General features: G+C 35.8%; 2 protein-coding genes and 3 non-coding genes across 6 annotated transcripts in view; all 5 read left to right on the forward strand.

Moving 5' to 3' along the window:
• Window positions 1-22,492, forward strand: part of SNURF (SNRPN upstream open reading frame) — a 50,806-nt gene that overhangs the window by 13,803 nt on the left and 14,511 nt on the right. For both annotated transcript variants that reach the window (XR_006598971.1, XR_006598972.1), the window contains exons 4-7: window positions 161-196; window positions 13,655-13,795; window positions 15,191-15,882; window positions 16,286-16,433. The gene's annotated coding sequence lies outside the window, so the exon portion shown is untranslated. The remainder of the gene's footprint in view (window positions 1-160; window positions 197-13,654; window positions 13,796-15,190; window positions 15,883-16,285; window positions 16,434-22,492) is intronic.
• Window positions 176-11,853, forward strand: SNRPN (small nuclear ribonucleoprotein polypeptide N). Its single transcript, XM_004001550.5, has 8 exons — window positions 176-196; window positions 5,303-5,449; window positions 7,621-7,772; window positions 9,808-9,919; window positions 10,345-10,497; window positions 10,939-11,077; window positions 11,447-11,572; window positions 11,678-11,853. Exons 2-8 carry the CDS (start codon window positions 5,447-5,449, stop codon window positions 11,713-11,715), a joined length of 723 nt encoding a protein of 240 aa, XP_004001599.2. The 5' UTR covers window positions 176-196; window positions 5,303-5,446; the 3' UTR covers window positions 11,716-11,853.
• Window positions 15,413-15,485, forward strand: LOC111561238. Its single transcript, XR_002743591.1, has one exon. It is a non-coding gene; the product is annotated as a small nucleolar RNA SNORD107 (small nucleolar RNA).
• On the forward strand, window positions 18,020-18,086 carry LOC111561230. The gene has a single exon (XR_002743584.1). It is a non-coding gene; the product is annotated as a small nucleolar RNA SNORD64 (small nucleolar RNA).
• On the forward strand, window positions 20,636-20,706 carry LOC111561236. Its single transcript, XR_002743590.1, has one exon. It is a non-coding gene; the product is annotated as a small nucleolar RNA SNORD108 (small nucleolar RNA).

Raw genomic sequence — 22,492 nt, forward strand, 5'->3', positions numbered from 1 at the left:
AATCCTTTACTCAGCATTCTCCAGTAATAATAACCTGGAATTGATTGTAAGGCAGTGGAATTGATTCAGGCAGTAGAATCTGATCATCGTCCCCAGCTGTTCTCAGAGTAGGGCCATCTTTAAATGACTCTGAACAATTGATTTTTTTTTTTTTAACCAGGAATGTTTGGCTTCTCAGTGCATTTCATATACTCTTGTAAGTTCCTAACTATAATTTTATTTATTTATTTATTTATTTATTTATTTATTTATTTACTTACTTACTTACTTACTTACTTACTTACTTACCTACCGTACTTACATGAGGCTTGAACTTACCTCAAGATCAAGAGTCACATGCTCTATTGACTGAGCCAGCCAGGTACCCCTATTATTTAAATCCTACATTATAATCTATCTGCAAGTACAATTTTCTGATGTTATGTTTTATTCTAGTCCCAAGTGCTAGTTAAACAGCACTTATTTACTAGGATTATTCTACAGCAGGGATTGTTAAAGTATCTGACCCACTCACTGTCTGTTTTTATAAAAAAAAAAAAATTATTGGCACACAACCAAGTAATCGTATTTATGTATGGTCAGTGGCTGTATTTGGAATTACAGCAACAGACTAGAATAGTTGTAACAGATTAAATGGTAGGCAAAGCCTAAAATTAATCCTCTTCCTTAAAGTTGACTGGCATCTTAGGGAACCACATTCAAAGATGAAAATACCAGGTTGGGACAATGGATGACTGGTGATACTATAGAATGTTGTAAAGAAAAAGGGGTTATAGGAAAGAGTGTATATAAATGAAGTAAACGTTACAAGGTAGAGAATCAGATGAATTTCTGGGATGAGGGTCAAATCTAACAATTAGTCTAAGGAATAAATGTAGATGGGTAGGTTTTTAAAGATATTTTAACAATTGATATGCTTCCTTTTTTCCTATAAAAATCTAAAGCATCCAAGTGATAGCCAAGAAAAATGTGAAAGTAAACCAAAGATTTTTAAACCTACCATAAGGTTGAATTTTCTTTCATTTTGCCCATTTTCTTTTTTTAGTTGGAATCATGCTTTTAACAAACTTATTTTGTATTTATTCCACTTAAATGTATATCATTAATGTTTCCTCATTTTATTATTGCTCATAATTATGATTTGTTATGAATAAATGACAGTTCATTCATTATTTACTTTTCCCTTGTACTTGTTTTTTTTTCCTAGTTTTACTATGCTGTTATAAACATTAGTTCTATATTTTCAAGATATATTTGGTATGTTAAATTTATTAGGATAAGAGTCTAGGATAAGGACTGCAGGGTATAAATATTAGTATGACTCTTAAATGTTTTGTTCCATTGCTGACAGCATCATAAGCATTGTTGATTGCCATTTAGAACAATTACTACTAGTGCTAGTTTCTCAGTACCATCTGTGGTGCCTTTTTTTTCTTTGATAAATAAACAGTTCCAAAAAAGGAAAATTGTGTGTGCATGTGTGTGTGCGTGTGTGTTGTGTGTGTGGGATTTAAACTGGCCTTGCTTTCTGGATGAATATTGTCCATTTGTTTGTGTTACCTCCTTTTACTTGTTAAGCTTTTTTGTATATTTTTCTGTGAAGGGTGTGCTATTTTACCAGATTTGAATGAGCACTAATGCATTACCATTATTATATGATTTCTGATTTGCTTTATGTGACTTGGCTACGATTGACCATCCTTCTTTTTTAATGTTTATTTATTTTTGAGAGACCGAGCACAGGTGGGGGAGGAACAGAGAGAGAGGGAGACACAGAATCCAAAGCAGGCTCCATGCTCTGAGCTGTCAGCACAGAGCCCGATGTGGGGCTCGAACCCACGAACTGTGAGATCATGACCTGAGCTGAAGTCTGACACTTAGCAGACTGAGCCACCCAGGTGCCCCAACCATCTTATCTTTTCACTTTTTTTTTTTTTTTAAAGTTTTGTCATTAGAAAAGTTCCCAAAAGTTTAAGAACTTCTGTGGAAAATCTTACAATGTTTGAGTCAGGGACTTGGGCCATTTATTTGCTTATGTGCCTTTTGATGTAAGGAGATTTATCATAACTGCCAATTCATCAGTATATTATGATTTTGCTACTCTTTTCCTTTTCATGAGGCATTTTGCTGTCATTTGTTGTGAAGATATATTTGATCAATCTCCAAAGTAATATATCATTTTCCTGTTACAAGGGTTCATGATTATAGTGTACTAAATTTAGGGATTAAGAGATAACTTTCTAATTTCAGGTCCTATTCATTAGGGGAAGTCTTTCTTAACCACTCTAGTCAACCCCTTTTCTGAGTTGTAATATGTATGTATATCCCTTATTTTATACAAAATAGTTTGTATCATATTACATGTCCCATATCCCCAGTTCTCTAGGTCTCCAGTTCTTTTTTTTTTTTTTTAAGATTTTTTGGGAAATCAGTATTTATTTTTTGTTTTAGTGTTTATTTTTGAGAGTGAGCACGTACAGATGAGTTGGGGAGGGGCAGAGAGAGGAGGAGACAGAGGATCTAAAGCAGGCTCTGTGCTGACAGCAGAGAACCCGATTCAGGGCTCAAACTCACAAACTGTAAGACATGACCTGAGCCAAAGTAAGATGCCTGACTGAGTGGACCACCCATGTACCCCTCCAATTCCTTAGTCTGTAACTCATATGTCAAGGTGCATTTTTATACTTGATAACTGGTTAACAACGTTTAGTAGTTGTGGAAGGGGTTTAGAAACTCAGGGTAGATGAAGGACAGAAGCAGGACTGACTGGCTTTCCCTTTTTATTCTTCTGCTATACAATTGTTCAAATTTATTGGTTTCTTACAGCTAAACTATGAATTAGGTCTGATAGTTGTGTGTTCACTGAAATGTCAGGTGGGACAGAACATTTCAAACTGAGACTGATGGGAAAATCCGTATTAAATCTTTTTGGCATCTGAAGGTAAAAAGTTTTGTTTTGAATTTTAAATTTTTACTGGAGAGGTGTCACCTTAAATGCACACTTGATGCTGGTTTCCATTGCATTAATCCTTGTAAGATACCTTTCTGTGATTTCATTTTTTTCCCTTAAATGAAATCTTGAAATCTAGCCCTACCATCTTTTAATTTTCTAATAATCACTGTCTTGTGGCTGAGTATTTGGTAGCATATCTCCATTGTTGATGGTAAAAAGGGTATGCTCCAGTAATAGTGTCTTATTGAGTGGTTAGCTTTTTTGTTTTGTTTTGTTTTGTTTTTTTTTTGCACTAACGGTGATATAAAAAGCAGTGTTACAAACTTTCCACGTTATTGAAAGATCCTGACATTTTGCATTTTAACCAGCTTTACTAATGTATAATGTATATACCATAAAAAATCACCGAAATTTTTGTAAATTTACTGACTTCAGCCATTGCCAGGAACTCTGAGAACTTTCCATTTTCAGAGTAAGGTCCCTTATGCTCATTTATATACATTCCCTGTTTCTACCCCCAACTTCAGGTTACCACTTATTTACTTTCTGTTGCTGTGAATTTTTTTGTTTCTATTTTTTTTCTGTTTCTGTAGATGATTTACTTTCTGTTACTATGGATTGCTGAAGATTTTAAATCTTAGTAGATATAAAAAATGAAAGTAGCTAATGACTAGAGGTAAAAAATATGTAAGTATTCTTGAATTTAGACTGCTTTATAGATAATCCTGTCAGAATTCAGAACATCTATATTATAGACCTTAAACTACTCCTGTGAGTTTGTGTTACAAACTACATTGATTTGGGGAGAGGAGGGCATGCCAGTCTGCTGATTTGAACAGATCTTTTGAGATCATGACATGTCAGTTTTATGCAAAACATTAAGTCATATACAATGTTGGATGCTGTAAAAGGGGGTATCCTTGATGTCATTGTATCTTTGAAGACCTACATTGGGTAGATGGGGAAAAGAGACAAGTTTATAGATATTATAGTCAGTTATGGTAAATGTTGGAGAAGTATGGACAGTGTTAAGGACAGTATAGGCAGAAAGTCTTTAAGAAAAAAATGCACAAAAAGTGCATGATAGTTTGCATTTGGAGAACAAAGGTTAGGAGATATTCTAATACCAGGAATTTATTTTTTAGAAAATCTGATACTCCAAAATTCTCATAATGTACTTAACTGCCATCAAATTTTTGTAAATATAGGGAAACCTCTTTTCTACATCTTACCTATTCTTACTGAACTCTCTTTCATACCATTCTGTTCTCTTTTGATCGAGTGTCATATAGTTCCACATGGAAAACTGTCCTCAAAACATTTCTTTTACCTTATTGTTTTGATGTTATGGTTCACAACCACTATTTTGATGATTTTATTTTCACATCCTAAAATACAGGATTCATAATTTACTGAATCCGTATACTTAGCTGTTTGCAAAATGTCTCCATTGAAGACAGAGGACAACAAGTTTACTGAAAATGTTTGTATTATTAAAAATAAAATTATGTCAGATTTTGTTTATGATACTAGGCCGCTTTTTTGCATAAAACCAAATTCCCATTCAAGAGTAATATAATTTGTGTGTTTGCTTATAAATAAGTATAATTAGTAGTTTGAGATTTGTTTTCTAGTTTTGATTTGGTTGCCATACTCAGAGGAGTTTCCTTAGTATGTTGGGAAAAATGATAACACTGTTATAATCATGTTCTTTTGATTGCTAAGAAAGTTACCTATATATCCGTATAAGCAAGTAATCAGTTGTTTTATGCTCCACTTTAACATAGGACGTCATAAGCAGGTACATGATAATGCAGTTGGTTCTTGGTAAAAAAAATTATTTAGAATTACTTTGAAGAGGTTTTAGCGGGGTCAAGGAGGGGGATTTTGAGGTTGAAAACCTTTAGGTGGCTTAGCTAAGAACAAAATTTTAACTAATTGAGGAGAATAATTCAGATGGCTATGAAGCTTAGGGATATATCAAAATGTTGAAGTTGAGATGATGGGTTAACTTAGGATCAGAGAATGAAGCACCACCTAAAGTAAGGATGAAAAAAGAAAACACTGCCTTTTTTGGAATGGAAAATGAAAGTGATTTTTTAGACATTTAAAAATGTCTGCATAATATAAAAATTTAATAAACACTGTCAATTTTGTAACACATTTTACAAACACATTTTGTAAAATGTGGAAGTTGAAGGAATAGTGAAATTTGGTGTTCATGTGGTGGGTATGGAACATGGGAAGTGTTTTTAAATATGTCTGTTATGGTGATTTTCATGCAAAATTGTCTGCCTGTTTTTAAACATGGTAGATTGCAGTGCAGCTAGATCATGCTTTCCTCTGCAGGCTCCATCTACTGTTTGAAGCTTCTGCCCCAAGCTTGCATTGTTTGTAGGAGAACCTGCGTCATACCTTTATCTGTAGCCTTCCCTTAGGTATTAAGAATCCTGAAACCTTTCTTCGGACATTGGATTTGGTGGAACAGCAACCATGGTAAGATGTATATTAAGGCAGAAGGGTGAAAAGCTACTGGAAGGGCCTAACATAATAGTTTACCAGAGTGTGGGGTGTCTTTGTGTTCTTGATGTTAGAGACAAGAAATCAATCTTTAGAGATGGCATCTCATTGTGTGGAATATCAACTGAAGAAGAGCTATATACCTTTTCCTATTTTAGTGATAAAATGATTTGGAAAATATCTTTTTTTTTTTTTTTTAGTTTATATATTTGTTTTGAGAGAGAGAGAGAGAGAGAGAGAGAGAGAGAGCAAGAGGGCCATGCAGAGAGGGAGAGAGAAGCCCAAACAGGCTCTGTACCATCAGTGCAGAGCCCTACACAGGACTTGAAACCACAAACTGAGATCATCACCTGAGCTGAAGTTGGCCCTAAGCCACCCAGGCACCCTAGTTTGGAAAACATCTTAAGAGGGATCTTATATGTGAGAAAATACAGAAGAGAGTTTTGGTCATGATTTACATGATTTACAATAATAACGGACCATCCTGAAGATGGAGGACCCTTACTTAGGTTACAGTAGACATGAAACGGAGGGGGTCACCTGGGTAGCTCAGTTGATTAAGCGACTGACTGCAGCTCAGTTCATGATCTCGCAGTTTGTGAGTTCGAGCCCCGTGTTGGGCTTTGTTCTGACAGCTCAGAACCTGGAGCCTGCTTTGGATTCTGTGTCTCCCCTCTCTCTACCCCTCCCTGCTCATGCTCTGTGTCTCTCCATCTCTCAATAACATTTTTTTTTAAATAAAAGAAAATGGAGGGATTTAGGACATTGGGCTTAGGTAAATACACAATTAGTCTGTCAAGAGATACAGCATCCTAATCAGGTTTGTGGTTCTATTAAAGTTTAGATAATTGAGAGCATGTATTCTGTTAAAGTTTAGATAGTTGAGAACATGTATTCTCAACAGGAAGGATATCCCAAGGCAGCAAGAGTTGATTTTGAGAAGTGGAAAGAATATTTGATTTTACAATGGCTTGTGGTGTTCCAAAGGACCACAGGATATAAATACAGATACAGTATTATCAACATTTTAAAATTTCAGTGGAGTGGGTGATTTAGGATAAAATTTGTAAAATTTCAGAGAGAGAAAGAGGGCATGTGTGCCCACAAGTGAGGGAGAGGCAGAGAGAATCTTTTTTTTTATTAAGGTGTAAGAATTAGTGGCCTATTTTTTATTTATTGTTTATTTATTGAGAGAAGAGGGGGAGGGACAGAGAAAGAGAATCCCAAGCAAGCTCTGCTTAATCAGTGCAGAGCCCAATGTGGGTCTAGGTGTCGAACCTCACATACCGTGAGATCATAAGCTGAGCAGAAATCTGGAGTCGGACACTTAACCAACTGAGCCACCCAGGTGCTCAGAGAGAGAGAGAGAGAGAATTTTTTCTTTAAAGTTTTTATTTATTTTGAGAGAGAGAGAGAGTGAGAGCAAGTGGGGGATGGGAAGAGAGAGGGAGAGGGCGAGAATACCAAGCAGGCTCCTCACTGACAATGCTAGGCTTGAACTCACAAACCATGAGATCATGACACGAGCTGAAGTCAGATACTTAACTGAGTCACCCAGCTGCCCCATAATAAAAATATTTTTAAAAAGTGCCTTAGTAGGGTAAATGAAACCAAAACAAGTTTGAGAAACATTGATCCAAGTTCTGAGTAGGAGGAGATACAGGGTTTGATATAACTAGGACAGAGGCCTTTGGGGAACTAAATAGTGGTTTGTATTTGCATTGGGTTGATGGGAGTTGGAAAGTTTTTTTGATGGAGGTAGCAATTTCCCACTGTTTGGATATATGTCTAGGGGAAAAGAAATAGTCCACAGGGTCAAGTGTTCTGAAGGAGGGTGGAATTTGGGATTAGAATTGGGAAAGGAGAGGAATCAGAATACTAAAAGGAAACTAGATTTGTGAATCTGATGGGGAAGAAATAGGATGATGGGAAACTGCATAGTCATTCTGAGAAGTAGAGGGTTCCACAGAGTAGAGTTGACCTGGGTCTAAATTTGGTCCAGTATCTTGACTGTGAAGGTATTTTTGGAGACAACATGGGAGGGAAGATGTGTTAAGGAAACAAAGTTTGGATTGATATAGGAGTGGGGAAGAAATGGTGGGGAGGGTTATAAAGTAATTGCAGACAGCTTTTCTTACTCATTTCAGACTGTGGGAAAGAGCAGCAAGATGCTGCAACACATTGACTATAGAATGCGATGTATCCTGCAAGATGGCCGAATCTTCATTGGCACCTTTAAGGCTTTTGACAAGCATATGAACTTGATCCTCTGTGATTGTGATGAATTCAGAAAGATCAAGTAAGACCACTTTGGGTTTGGATAATGGGATATTGAGGGAGAGGATAATCGGAGTAAGGGATTATAGAGGGTAACTGAAGGAGGTAGGGTTAGTCTGTTTTCTAACCTCTTGGCCTAGAAGATCAGAGTCTCCCAGTCTTTTTTTTTAATGTTTATTTTTGAGAGAGAAAGAGAGACAGAGGATGAACAGGGAAGGGGCAGAGAGAGAGACACAAAATCTGAAGCAGGGTCTAGGCTCTAAGCTGTCAACACAGAGCCCGACGCAGGGCTTGAACTCATGAACCACGAAATCATGACATGAGCCAAAGTAGGATGCTTAACTGACTGAGCACCCAGGTGCCCCTACAGTCTCCCAGTCTTGAAGTCATTGTATTTACACTACTGTTTTAAGTTTGCAAACACAGTTATGAACTGAACGTGGAATAGAACTGTACTGTATGAGCAGAGTATCAAGTTATATTTATTTAAAAAGTTAATAAATCTTATTAATAGGTTAAGTTCTGTAGCATTCCTTTGGACTGAAGGGATCTTATGAATAACAATTTACTCTTCATGGTTGAGGAGTTAGGATATGATTAGAATACTCTAGGCCAGATTTAACATTTGTTCAGCCAGCCTCTTTGCATGCACCTTGTTTTGTCAAAATCGTCATGTTCAGTGTTGACCTGGTGTCAATTCTTAACCCTCTTCTATTATATTTTTGATTTGCCCATTTAATTTCTTCAGGAATATCCTGTGTGCTTGTACCTTACCACATTAGGCTTCCCTCTTTGTACCTGTGACTAGGGAGATTCCTTTCACAGAGCACCATTGACCCTCTGCAATAAGATCACAAGAATTGGTGGATCTTAGTGGCATCCTACTTCCATTCAGTTGACTTTTCATTCAGAGTATTTGAGTTGGTATTTGTAATATCTCTGGAAACTCAAGATGGCTTTGTTTTTTATCATGGGGCAGAACTTACAAGGTATCACTCTTGACTCTTGGCTCCATTTAATTTATTGCCACAGTCTATGATATACTATTAAGAATTTTAATTTGCCCACTTCACTTAGGTTTTATTAAAAATGAAGAAAAAGGTAGGTGATGCTCACCTTCACCTGCCTGCTGTAGTCTGTTCCTCTCAGGCAAATTTGAATAGAATTCATAACATATGCTTTATCTTTCCCTTTTCATGTATTCTCAGTCTCCTTCCTGTGCAACAAGTAGGGTTATATCAGAAATTCTAAGATGGTGAATGTTTCAGTGTTATTTTTTTTGTTTGTTTAAATAATCTTTTTACTGAAATTAAAATAAACCCTTATGACATTGATAAATACTGAAGGCATTTGATGAGAACTTTAGCCATATTAATTTCTCTGTTTAACATCTTTCACTAAGTTATGGGGATAATTTCACATGGATAATGCTTTAAATTGTGCATTTTTCTCTGATAGTACTCACAGTTTTTGAATGATATTGTGTCAGTAGCTTTTAAGTATGTAGATTTTTGCTTCTGACCATTGTGACTTTGTACAGAGTTTTTTTTGTTTTTAATTTTTAAGATTTCCCATGGTTGTATAAGTGATATAAAGGCCAGGAATACAACAGTGTCTCTAATTCAAAGCCTGTTTTTTCTTTATCATTTGGTATGACCTCATTGTTCCTGTTCCCATTTTAGTTGTCTGTCACCCAGATTTACTTAGTTGAAAATGATTTAAAAAACATACTTCCCATTTTAACATGAAAACACATTTTTGAAAGTTTTAGCCATATCATTTTCATCTGAGTTTCATGAAGAAGAAATTAGTTTTGCTGTAGTATAACATTGAGGGAACATTCTGGAAAATTTTAATAGGAAAAGGGCTTTAACATTTACCCTTATATGTCAGTGAGTCTAGTGTTTTGTTTTTGCCTTTGTTTTGTCATAACTTAGTAATAGCATGAATATATTGCCATCAATTATTGTCATGTGTATGTGTTATTAAGGTGAAATGTAAATATTTTAGTGAGTGATCCCTAACTTACCTTACTAAAATTTGTTTCTGCTCTATAGGCCAAAGAATGCGAAGCAGCCAGAACGTGAAGAGAAGCGGGTTTTGGGTCTGGTGTTGCTACGTGGGGAGAACTTGGTCTCCATGACAGTGGAAGGACCACCCCCGAAAGATGTAAGGAGTACATAGGGCAGGACAGAACATTAGTGTGGAAGGACATAACATTATTTGAGATGATGCTAAATCAAGGTACAATGAGGCACAATAAATAGTATACATTTGTTAAATAAAATGTGCCGAGCACTTAATGTCAGTTCTTACTTGTCTGTATTTCAAGATTAAGGACTTTCTAAAGAGTTATTCTGTGGGTTGGGTACTACCTAGATAAGGTTAGAAGTGTCTTATTTGTACTCACAGTTTGACAGATGTACATTTAATCTGCTGAATGCCTCCATGGTACACTTGTCTATTGCTGTGAATATAGAACTAATATAAGCTGGGTGGTAGGAAAAATGGTGGAAAGCAGTGATCTTTTAGGAATAAGATTATTGATAACTTTGGTAAATCATTTGATTTCAAACTAATTTTTCTTGTTTCAGACTGGCATTGCTCGGGTACCTCTTGCTGGAGCTGCAGGGGGTCCTGGGGTTGGCAGGGCAGCTGGCAGAGGAGTGCCAGCTGGTGTTCCAATTCCCCAGGCTCCTGCTGGATTAGCAGGCCCTGTCCGAGGGGTTGGGGGCCCATCCCAACAGGTGAGGAACTAGAAGGTTTTATATTATTGAGAGAAAGTGCCCAGAGGCAGAGTAGATTTAAAAGCCTGAGTGCACATCTTATACTATGTAAGCAGCATACGCTATAGAGAGTGATGAAAGACAGATATACATTAGGAGGGGAAAAGATTAAAGAAAGCCACATTGGTAAGAGTTACTTACCAGTATTGGTAAGTAAAGAGAAATATGGCTGGGTAAACCAGAGTTGAGAAAATGTAAAAGGACTTACTAGGTTAAAATAGGGCATGTTAGGTTTAAAGGAGGATGTGTTAGTGCCAAGATTTTTTTAATGAAAATAATGGAAGAAGTAAAAAAAATGCTATTATTTCATATTTAATAAGCTGTGGTATTCACCATTTATTTTGTATGTGAATAATGAGAGGATGCGCCTTACCTTTACTATATCTGACCATGCCTCCTCAGGTAATGACTCCACAGGGAAGAGGCACTGTAGCAGCTGCTGCAGTTGCTGCTACTGCCAGCATTGCTGGAGCCCCAACTCAGTACCCACCAGGACGGGGGACCCCACCCACTCCTGTGGGCCGAGCAACACCACCTCCAGGTAAGGAATCCTAAGGAAGTAAGAGAATTTGATTCTCAGATAATATATAGGTGTTTTGTGAAAACATTATATCATCTTGAGGAAGTGATAACTAAAAATACCATAAGAAGATACTGAACAAAGAACCAGCCCTTTAAGTACCTCACTAGTTGCTTGGAGTATATTTCCTACTTTTAAACAATACTTTTTAATGAAAATCTGTGGACTCTTGTGTTGAGGATGGCTTATGTGGTAATGGTCCAGGAGAAATTCTTCAACTCTCTGCTTAATATTTAGGCCCATTTCTTTAAATACTGTTTTGTGTTTTATTCTGTGTTATTTGCTGAGTTTATTTATGAGGACTTTATTTCTGCCATTTTTCTTTTCTAGGCATTATGGCTCCTCCACCTGGTATGAGACCACCCATGGGCCCACCAATTGGGCTTCCCCCTGCTCGAGGGACGCCAATAGGCATGCCCCCTCCAGGAATGAGACCCCCACCACCAGGAATTAGAGGTGAGTGGTTATACTTCTGCACAGTGGTGCCAGCTGGGCCCTTGAATATTTATATGATGTTTTTCTAATGGTCCCATGGAACTTTGCTTTTTTTTTTTTTTCCAGGTCCACCTCCCCCCGGAATGCGTCCACCAAGACCCTAGGATACTATTGATCCTTCTTAAGTCACTTTTTTCCCTGCAATGTCTCTTGTGAAACTGTGTAGAGTGTTTGTGAGCTTTTGTTCCCTCTTTGCTGCATTAATATTAGCTAATAAAATGCACAGAGCAATTAAACTGCAAGGTACTGCTGTATGTTGTACATTTTTTTTTTTGCCTGTTGACTTTGTTGAGGTCAGAATGAAGACTGGGATTTTTCTGGTCTTAAAGTTATTATGGATGAGGTGAATTCTGTTAAGCAATGCATTTAAATAATTTTCTCTTTAATTCTTAAGATAAAATGGTTGTGATACCTGATTAAGCTTCCCAGCTTTCACTTTGTGCATTGACTGATATCTGTCAGTAACCTTGACACAAGAAAACTCTTGACCGGGGTTTAAGTGACTGGGCTAAGACTTACACATGGCCTCCTCCACTTTAATGTGCCATACATACCTGAAGGGAAGAAGGGATGGAATGAAAGGCCTTGTAAGGCCACCTATGGAAGGAAACTGGTACTATATCAGACTTTGTTCATTAAATCAAAGGATTTGGATTGGAGATACTACTTTTCTTGGAAGTTTACCTCAGTTGATCAGCTTTTGTAGTGTTTTTGTGCTTTGCGTGATCAGAGTAGGTGATGTGATTCTGGAATAATCATCACAACTTACCAGTAAGTATTTACTTACACATTGTTAAAACTAGAGGAGATTTCATATTTGAGATAGGTTGTTACTTAAAATAAAGGCGACTTATACCCTAAAATGTCATTGACACTATTGAGCACAAAGTATATCCAACTGTATCACTTAGTGATATACTGTTAAGTGTTTAAAAGAGTGGACAGTCTCTTCCAGTTAGATAATTAAGGGATGCTCACATATGTAGGTAAAGATTGAGTTGGTTATGCAACAGTGAAGTAACTTTTAAAAGGAAGAGGAAGGAGGTTTTTAGGTTTTACTGCTAACTTTTCAACTAGAAAATGAATCAGTCCTTATTGATTGTAGGAGTTAGCTTATAAAATACTAGTTAAAGATTGATATTAACTCCTTAATAACTTAAGACTGGTAGATTGGGGGTGCCTGGGTGGCTCAGTCCGTTAAGCGTTTGACTTCGGCTTAGGTCATGATCTCACGGTTCTTAAGTTTAAGCCCCACATCAGGCTCTGTGCTGACAGCTCAGAGCCTGGAGCCTGCTTCAAATTCTGTGTCTCCCTCTCTCTCTGGCCCTTCCCCTCTTGAGCTCTGTCTGTCTGTCTCTCAAAAATAAATAAACATTAAAAAAATTAAAAAAAAAAGACTGGTAGATTGGTTGTGCCTTCTCATTTGATTTTACCAACAGAGGTTGTGTGCATGTCACCATTTCCATCTTTGATTTTTTTTTTTATTTTTTTAAAGATTTTATTTTTATGTAATGTCTGTGCCCAATATGGGGCTCCAAATCATGACCCTGAGATCAAGAGCAGTCCTATCTATGCTTTACTTAGTAAGCCAGCCAGGTGCCCCCCTGTTTCCATCTTTTAAATCATGTCCTTTAAACCAGTAGCCTCCCAAGGAAAAGGGACCCTCAAAATTACTGCAGTTAATGTCATCAAATTTATATTGTCTCTCCCAGGGTAGTGTTTAGTATTAATGGACACTATCAGGTAGGGAACATAAAGTAGCCAGGTCTTCCTTGGTTTAGGAGATGTACAATACAGATGTGATACTTAAGAGATTGTGAATGTTACAAAGAAACATCTTGGTTACAGAACCCCAGGCAAAGTACTTTATCTGGGTCTCTGGAGGCAAGCCATTCTGTTAAGATAAAATTTATTGTGATATAGTTGATAGATAACTTTTGTTCTAAGAGTTTTGTGGGTGGTATGCAAAGAGCCTTGTTTTCTTTGCAGTTGACTCTCTGGACCAAATTTTGAATAATTTGTGGTACTTTCTCTGTTTTGGAGGAAAACTTTGCTCTTTGGGTAGATCTGCTGACATGGATGGCTCTTAGATTTTGACATGAGTGATTGTGCACCATATACAAAGAAAACCTGTTCTCTCATATCTCCTTAAGTAATGATGACGGCGTCTTTTGCAAGTTAGAGGTGAGTGAAAAGAACTCTAGATTCTGCAAGATGTTTTCTTCTAATGGATATTTTGATTTGGTTATAATGTACTCTGCCTAGAACTTCTTGAATTATTTGATAACCTTGATCATGGAACATAAATTGAAAAAATACTTAGCATAGATATATAATTGCATGTTAAGTGTAAAATGTGGATCTTTTACTATGGATTGCTAGATCTAAGCTTCTACCAAGAGTTCCAATGGAACACATAATACCATAAAAGTTTTCAAACTTCTGTGGCAGTAAATACTTGTCCCTTAGGATTTTTCGATTGTGCTTTCAAATTAGTTGTACGTTATATCTAAAACACATTTGGGCAGTGACTTCTTGATTTCCTGGTCACATTTATTAACAGTAACTTCATAAATATGTATGCATTGCATATCAATCAATATAAGTTTTTGTTGTGGTTTAAATTACAGTTTCAAATAGAATTCTGGAATTTAATAGTTCTGCTTTCTTAAATCTTTAAGTTATTTGTAGTATTCTGTGTTTATGCTATGATAGGTAAACTAGACTTAGTATAACTGTATAAAAAGTAATGTTGCTTCCTCCGTCCTTTGTAAACTCACTGCTCTTTAATCATGTCAAATTTTAGAAGTTCTGTACATTTTTGTCAGCTTCATTAATATATAATTGATCAAGAATGTCATGTAATTTTAAGATATACTACATGATGGTTTGCTGTACATTTACATTGTGAAAAGATTACTACAATAAGATAAGTTATACATCCATCACTTTACATAGCTACCATTTCTTTTTTGTGTTTGTGTGGTAAGATCATTTAAGATCTACTCTTGGAAAATTTCAAATATTATAATACGTTGTTAACAATGTCCCAATGTTGTATATTAGATCCCTAGAATTTACTCATCTTATAATTAAAAGTCTATACGTTTCATCAATATTTCCCATTCTCTATACCCATAGGCCCCTGGCAACCACCATTATATTCTGTTTCTAAGAGTTTAACTTTCTCAGGTTTCAAATATAGATGATATCAGAAGTCTTGTAATTTTTGTAAACCTGTTGTATTTTTTGTAGGTCTTAACTTATAGTAGAATAATATAAGTAATTTATGGAATTTTGTGATAACAGTAATGCTTGTGTAGAATTTTCATAATCTGATTTCAAAGATTAGGAAACACACTATTGTTCTTTTTTCAAATAAAACTTAATGATTTTATCTATTAGATCATATAAAGTTTTAAAATACATGTTACCCAGTTGATAACACATTGCCAGATTGTTACTTCTCTTTGCATTTCAGTCCCATTGGGACTGGCTATTCATTTAATAAATCTCAATATTTGAATTATATTAAATAAGTAAAGGAAGTCATGTTATGATGGGTTTTTTGTATTGCAGTTTTTTCAGTCTTATGAAGTGCCCTTTTGTCCACATAGTTGATGACTGAAAGGAGGAGAGAATTTAACCACTCAATTTTCTGACATGTCACTGTGGATCCTACCCAGTAGTTTCTCAAGGAGGCTTAAAACTGTATTAGCTGCATTTAGGACAAACGTAAACCACTACAGGTAAACTAACCTTTTAAAGAAAAGTAATAGTGCATTACAGAGGCCTTGGCTAGGTTCATGATGACACAGGACCTTGTCTGAACATAATGATTTTAAAATTTGAGCTTAAATGACACTCTGAAATCTAGTCAATGTGCCTCAGTAGACTTTACAGAGAACATTATTTTCAATAAAAAATTTTGGCTTACTGTGCAAACTTTGAATACTTAGAAATGGCAGGTGTAGCAGTATACTTTGTCAGTTTCTTAGACATCCTTTTTTTTTTTAAATGTTTATACATATTCTGAGCTCATTATTTTTTCCCTTTTTTTTTAAAACATATATGCTGTTGAAAGCAAAAAAGGAAGCTCATCCTTAGATCCCAGAAGGTACATGCATATGCTGAGTGGAAGCAAGGACATGTAAAAGGGAGACTACTACTTCTTGGATCACACATTGGATGACAGATGTTTAAGTGATGATGTCCAGGAAAATGGGGAACTAATATTTATGGAAAATATATTATGAAATACAGTGAGTATGGTAAGTGTCTTCAAATGGACACCATTGGTGTTTGAGGACATTTTTTTAGTTTTTCTTTAGTTGTCTGCAATGATCAATGGGTATAGAGCCTATCACACAGTAGATGTTTAAGAAATGTCAGAATTACTATTTTTTTTTAATTTTAGGATGCAAGGTTTTAGATTCATTATAGTTCCTTCCATATAGTGTAATGTCTGTGATTATAATCTATGCCTATCTAATATGTATCTCCATATCTTACCAGTGAAGTGGTTAGTTTTTCCTAAATAGGAGCCAGTCAAAACTATTTGCTGTGTCTTGCGTCTTGTTTTAGTGAAGCTAGGTACCTTGTCATAAAGTTTACCTTTCAGTCATTTTTGGTTAAAAAAAAAGGAAATTAAAAAAATTCTGTTTGATTTTACAGGGGTAAGAAGATCTCTTTCTTAGTGAGATGATGAAGGCCCAATAAGAGAGCAATATTTGAAATCCATTTCCAAGGATATGTTTGTTCTATATGTGAATGTTGATTTACAGCTTCAGGTGTTAATGCAGCAAGTCCATCTCCGCCAAAAGTGAGTAGGCTGTATAGGCTGTATAGGACAGCTACAGTATACTTCATTCAACTTCTCAAATGATAGATGAAGAGACCTCAAGGGACTTTTTCCTTATACTAAAAGGCATGTGGCATTTTGGCCCTGGTATCCTCTGGTGACAGGAATGTAGACTGAAAGAAACAGTTCCACTAGTTTGTTCTGCATTCCGATTCACCTCAGTTTGTCTCGAATCCATGTTGCTAACATCATGTATTTGTTGTTGTTGTTGTTGTTGTTGTTTATAATTTATTGTCAAGTTAGCTAACATACAGTGTATACAGTGTAGTCTTGGCTTCAGGAGTAGATTCTTGTTATTCATCACTTGCATACAACACCCAGTGCTCATTCTAACAAGTGCCCTCCTCAATGCCCATTACCCATTTTCCCCAGCCTCCCAAGCCCCCATCCTCATCAACCCTCAGTTTGTCCTCTGTGTTTAAGAGTCTCTTATGGTTTGCTTTTTGCCTATAATTTAGGAAGCTCTAATGTGGAATAGAAATGGTTAGTAGAAGACTTGACTGGGGTAATTTTCTTTGGTGAGCAAGATTAATCTTAAAAAGTAGACGAGGCAGCCAAGACTCAAGAAAAAGTCTCTTAGATCAACCAGATGTTTGATTTTGAATTATTTTTGGTAGATTTACATCTGGTGACGATAATACAATGAGCTAGAGGGATTAGATATTTGTACATCTGAATTCATTGGGCTATCTGTTCCCATGTTACATAAAATTTATTTGTACTACTTACAGAATTTTTCCCCCTTTTTAAATTTTTATTTTAATTCCAGTTAACATATAGGATAATATTAGATTCTGGTATACAATGTTGTGATACAGCATTTCCATACATCACTAAGGTCTCACAAATGCAGTCCTGAATTCTCCTCACCTGTTTAACCTATACTCCTACCCGCCTCCCCTGTGCTGTGATAGCAGAAATAAAGTTAAAAAGTACAGTTCTTGACATTAGTAATTTTATTGTCTATTAGGAAACCTACATCAGGAAAAGCAGTGTCTGCTCTATTCTTTCCATGATATAATTTTGATTATATTACTATACCAATTTGGTTTGTTGTATCCAAAATCTTAGAGCTCCTTCAGAATCATCAGTGCCATGTAGACTTTTTACTGGTGTCTGTGTTTCATCAGTTTGATCTGTCTTAATTTTATTTGACCATTTACATTGATTCTCACTTGACTCGAATATTTTGAATTAATATTTTGAGACTCAATGTGGTCTAGGTCCTTAAAATATTTGAATATTTCATTTTTCAGTTTGGATGATATGCTTGTAGAAGTGGATCATAAGCTATTTAGTTCTAAGACAGCAAAGATCTTGATACAATTCTGGCACATTCTTGGGGTTTTATTGTCTTTAGTTTTTCCCCATATTTTCACCTTAATTCTGTGTCAGTTGAATTATATTGCTATTATTTAACTTACATTGCTACATAAAGATGATCACATTCTCCTAAGCTAAAAGATAATTGCATTATTAGAGATGTACTGTCTGAAGGTATTAATCCTTTTACAGAGTTGTAGTAGTTGTTGGGAAAGACCTTGACTGGATTTATGATGAGTTATGTTTACTGAGTATGATGAAGTGAAACTCAGTGTGAGTACTCTGAAGTCCAGCCTAAGTGTCAACCCAAATACTTAGGACATAAATATTCTGAAAATAAGTTCTTGCACTGTAAATTTTGCAAGATATTTTGAGCAATATTGTGCATATTAGGGAGAATGGAACTGTAGGTTTTTCCAGTGAATTAAAGAGAGGTGGATTCTAAATTCCACTACTGCAGTTTCCTTTTGTAGAGTTATCTTCTGTGTTTGTAGCATTTGTATATCTCACCTTCGTCTTTTTCATTATGAGTTTCAAGTGATGAATTTAAGAGAGTAAAAACTTGGTAGCTACTATGCTTTTTTCTTTATATTAAATACTACTATAATCATTTAGTTCCAACCTCATACCTGTTTCCTGAGAGCATGTCCCTAAGCTATGAGGCAGCTCCAAGTACAATATGAATAAGAAATTGCTAGTTGTTGAGATACTGATTTGGTCTAAAATAAGACTTGTGTTTTCAGCAGAATGCTAAAGATACATTGAGATGAATTACTTTATTTTTGTGTGTGTGCACACTTTATTTTCTTAATTTATTTTTTAATTTACATCCAAGTTAGCATATAGTGCAACAATGATTTCAGGAGTAGATTACTTAATGCCCCTTACCCATTTAACCTATCCCTCCTCTCAGAATCCCTCCAGCAACCCTCTGTTTGTTCTTTAAGAGTCTCTTAATGTTTTGTCCCCTTTCCTGTATTTATATAATTTTTGCTTCCCTTCCCATCTGTTTTGTATCTTAAATTCATCATATGAGTGAAGTCATGTGACATTTGTCTTTCTCTAATTTTGCTTAGCGTGATACCCTCTAGTTCCATCCATGTAGTTGCAAATGGCAAGATTTCATTCTTTTTGATTGCCGAGTAATACTCCATTGTGTGTATATGTGTGTACACACACACACACACACACACACACACACACACACCTTTATCTATTCATCTGTTGATGGACATTTGGGCTCTTTCCATACTTGGCTGTTGTTAGTAGCACTGCTATAAACATTGGGGTGTATGTGACCCTTCGAAACAGCACACCTGTATCCCTTGGATAAACATCTATAGTGCATTTGCTGGGTTGTAGGGTAGTTCTATTTTTAATTTTTTGAGGCACCTTCATACTGTTTTCCAGAGTGGCTGCACCAATTTGCATTCCCACCAGCAGTGCAAAAGAGATCCTCCTTTTCCCCATCCTCGCCAACATCTGTTGTTGCCTGAGCTGTTGAAGTTAGCCATTTTGACAGGTGTAAGGTGGTATCTCATCGTGGTTTTGATTTGTATTTCCCTGATGATGAGTGATGTGGAGCATTTTTTCATGTGTCGGTTGGCCATCTGGATGTCTTCTTTGGAGAAGTGTCTATTCATGTCTTTTTCCCATTTCTTCACTGGATTATTTGTTTTTTGGGTGTTGAGTTTCATAAGTTCTTTATGGATTTTGGATACTAATCCTCTATCTAATGTCATTTGCAAATATCTTCTCCTATTCCATCGGTTGCTTTCAGTTTTGCTAATTGTTTCCAGATGGATTACTTTAGTTGTCTTAATAAATTAATGACCTTTCTGTATCTTGGCAAGACATAGATGGGGATTTAGAAGTTTTGACTCTTTGTGATTTAAGGGGATGAAATTGACATTTTGCAGTTGTTGATACTGAGCCCTAGAGATGATATGCTAATAAGTACCATGCATTTTTTTTACCTGAATTTTTGAATCAGGTCTTTAATCTTACATTTTTCTTTAATATTTATCTTGTATAACTAATGGACTTTTTGTTACCATGATTGTTATCGTGATTGGTATTCCATGATTAGGTCCTTGTGATTTGCTGATAGTAGTAATTATAAGGGAGTTGAGTAGTAATTAAACAGGTAATTTAGGAAAAACCTTTATAAAGATGTACCATTGATGGTTGAATATATCAAGATATCCTTAGTCACTTAATTTGTTAAGGTGTGTGTGTGTGTGTGTGTATGTATGTATGTGCGTGTGTGTGTGGTCTGTGTGTATAGATAATGTGGGTGTTGATACTGCGAAAAGTGATAGTTTATAGTGAAAAGCTGTTGGGGTTCAGAAAAATTACAATTTTCTTTAAGAAGAATGGTGAACAAGTCTTTCCTTTATCAAGGTCTTTCCTTTATCAAGTCCCTGTTTCCCTGCCATAAATTTTAGTATGTTTATAAACCTCATACTTGTTTGACTTAATGTTCCTGATCCTGTCCAGTAGGGATATGCTGGATGGATTGAGAGAAATGAGTTACCCTTTCTAGTAACTGAATTTGATTAAAAGCATACATTTGAATGAGGAAGGAAGGGAATACTCATTGGAGTCTGTTGAAGAGTAGTGTTGACTAAAGGTCATTTGATTTTGGATGTTTGGTACAACCTATGGTAGTCAGTTATTACTGGGAGAAAGCAAGCAGTGGTAGTTGCTGGCTCAGCCCTTTCCAAACAGTCCCATTTTCGTGGTGCTGTTTCTTTATAGGTGATTGAAAGAAAATCCCCTATAATTGGAATCCCTAGAAGATGATCAGGATTTATTTTTGTTTTGGAGGGGGTAAGTTGGCTTTATGGTCAGACTCCTTGTTTCTTGACTCTGATGATAGTGTTCATTCCTACAAAGGGATTCTCAGGTTAAGTCTAGCTGATTTATGTGTGGTTGGAGCACTTTGGTGAGAGTAATAGAAGGAATGAATTAGCAATAGATGGTGAGAGCATTGGTGGAAGAAAGGAAGATAAGAAGGAAAAATACATGGTTTCAGTGATTGTAACATGTCCGTAGTGTTGTATAAGTGTGAAGGATACCTGTAAATTGAAAACAGTGTTTGGATTCTTTCAGTTGCTGGCAAGAGGAAAGCTGCCCTCTTTGAATATTGGACCAGTGGGGGTTGGTTAGGAATCAGAATTACTAACATTTACCTGCTACTTTGTCATTAAGTATGAGTGTATGAGTTTCAGCCAGCTTTGCCATGTTAGATTCTCTGTGTCTTTTCTTGAGATGAATAGGCAGTATTGTGTCTTATGTTGAAATTACTGTGATTAGCAAGATGTGCTGATCAAATATGGTCATTATGCAGTTATTGGAATAGGTAGAGTTGTATATTTCTAGACGGTCTAGATTAAATCAGACTTTCTCCAACTTCAGTACACATGAGAATCACCTGGAGGGCCTGTACAGTTTGTGTAAGAGTTTCTGGTTCAGCGTAGGTCAAGGTCTGGGAAGTTGACATATGCTGATAAGAAACAACTGAGTTTTATTCAGACAACAAATTGCCAGTATACATTTAAATTATGTACTTAATTTGAGGAAGTAAATTTCTTTTTGATAATGAATCAAGTACAAAAATATTCACCAAGTTCACATTGGATAAAAATGACCAATAAACAAAAATTTACAGAGAGCCATTAATGTTTAAAAAAACATTTTAAAAGTAGATGTGATCTCTGAATAGTGTGTTGATTTTCTGGACCTCATAACTTCTGCCTAATACTTTTACTTTTGTGGGAAGATTTATCTGGTTTATGTTCTGTTGGTCACAGAACTGCATAACTTGAATTATTTGCATTATAGGCATATGTTTGTGTTTGTGTGTTTAGACTTTATTTTTAAGTAATCTCTACACAGCAAAGAACTCAACCTTACAACCCTGAAATCAAGAGTTGCACACTCTACCAACTGAGCCAGCTAGGCGCCCTAGTTTGGTTTTATTTTAAGCATCCACTTCTGTATCATTTTAAGTAGGCCAGAAACTGCCACTACCCGTGAACTTCTGGGTGTTGAGTTTGGGGTTGAGTCTGTTTTCTGGGGAAATTTCAGTAAATATATTATAGCTTATCTGTGAATACTTTGGCAGCTGTATTTGGTTATTGATACCTGCTTTTTATAATGGTGCTTATTTATGGGAATAGTGTTAATAACGGACTGTCTGTGTTTACTTATAAGCATCGAAAAGTAGCCAGGGATTTCTCCAAGCTTGAAAATGCTGAAGAATATAGATATAGGTCAAATCAGAGTCATTCCCCCATGATATAGCAAATAAAGAACTGAGAATTGGAACGAGAGGACTTTTTTTCCCGTGGCTTGGAGTGAAGAAGAAATTACATAAGATATTTTAAAATTGTGACATGATTTCTGAAAGTAAGTTATTGCAGTGAAATTGGTTTTCTTATTTTTGAATAAGAATATTTGGGGAGTTTTTCTTAATTACATCTTGTATAAGGTATAACCTTCTCTAGTGAGATTGGACAATGGTTTTTTGTATTTGAAATAGATGGAGTGTTTTTTTCAACTGAGTGAATGATGGCCCTATGTGATGGCAAAGTAATAGAAATATTTCATCCCTCAAAGATTGCTGAAGTCACGGGGAAGAAACAATGCATAAAAACCTCGGTTTAACTAGTAATGTTTTTCTTTGTCTAAGA

This window comes from Felis catus, chromosome B3, assembly GCF_018350175.1.
Source record: "Felis catus isolate Fca126 chromosome B3, F.catus_Fca126_mat1.0, whole genome shotgun sequence".
NCBI lineage: Eukaryota > Metazoa > Chordata > Mammalia > Carnivora > Felidae > Felis > Felis catus.

Excerpts from the sequence above, each read along its gene's own strand:
- SNRPN (XM_004001550.5), top strand. Across the intron at positions 10,498-10,938 it reads TTGGGGGCCCATCCCAACAG|GTAATGACTCCACAGGGAAG; the intron begins GTGAGGAACTAG and ends ATGCCTCCTCAG. Across the intron at positions 11,573-11,677 it reads CCCACCACCAGGAATTAGAG|GTCCACCTCCCCCCGGAATG; the intron begins GTGAGTGGTTAT and ends TTTTTTTTCCAG.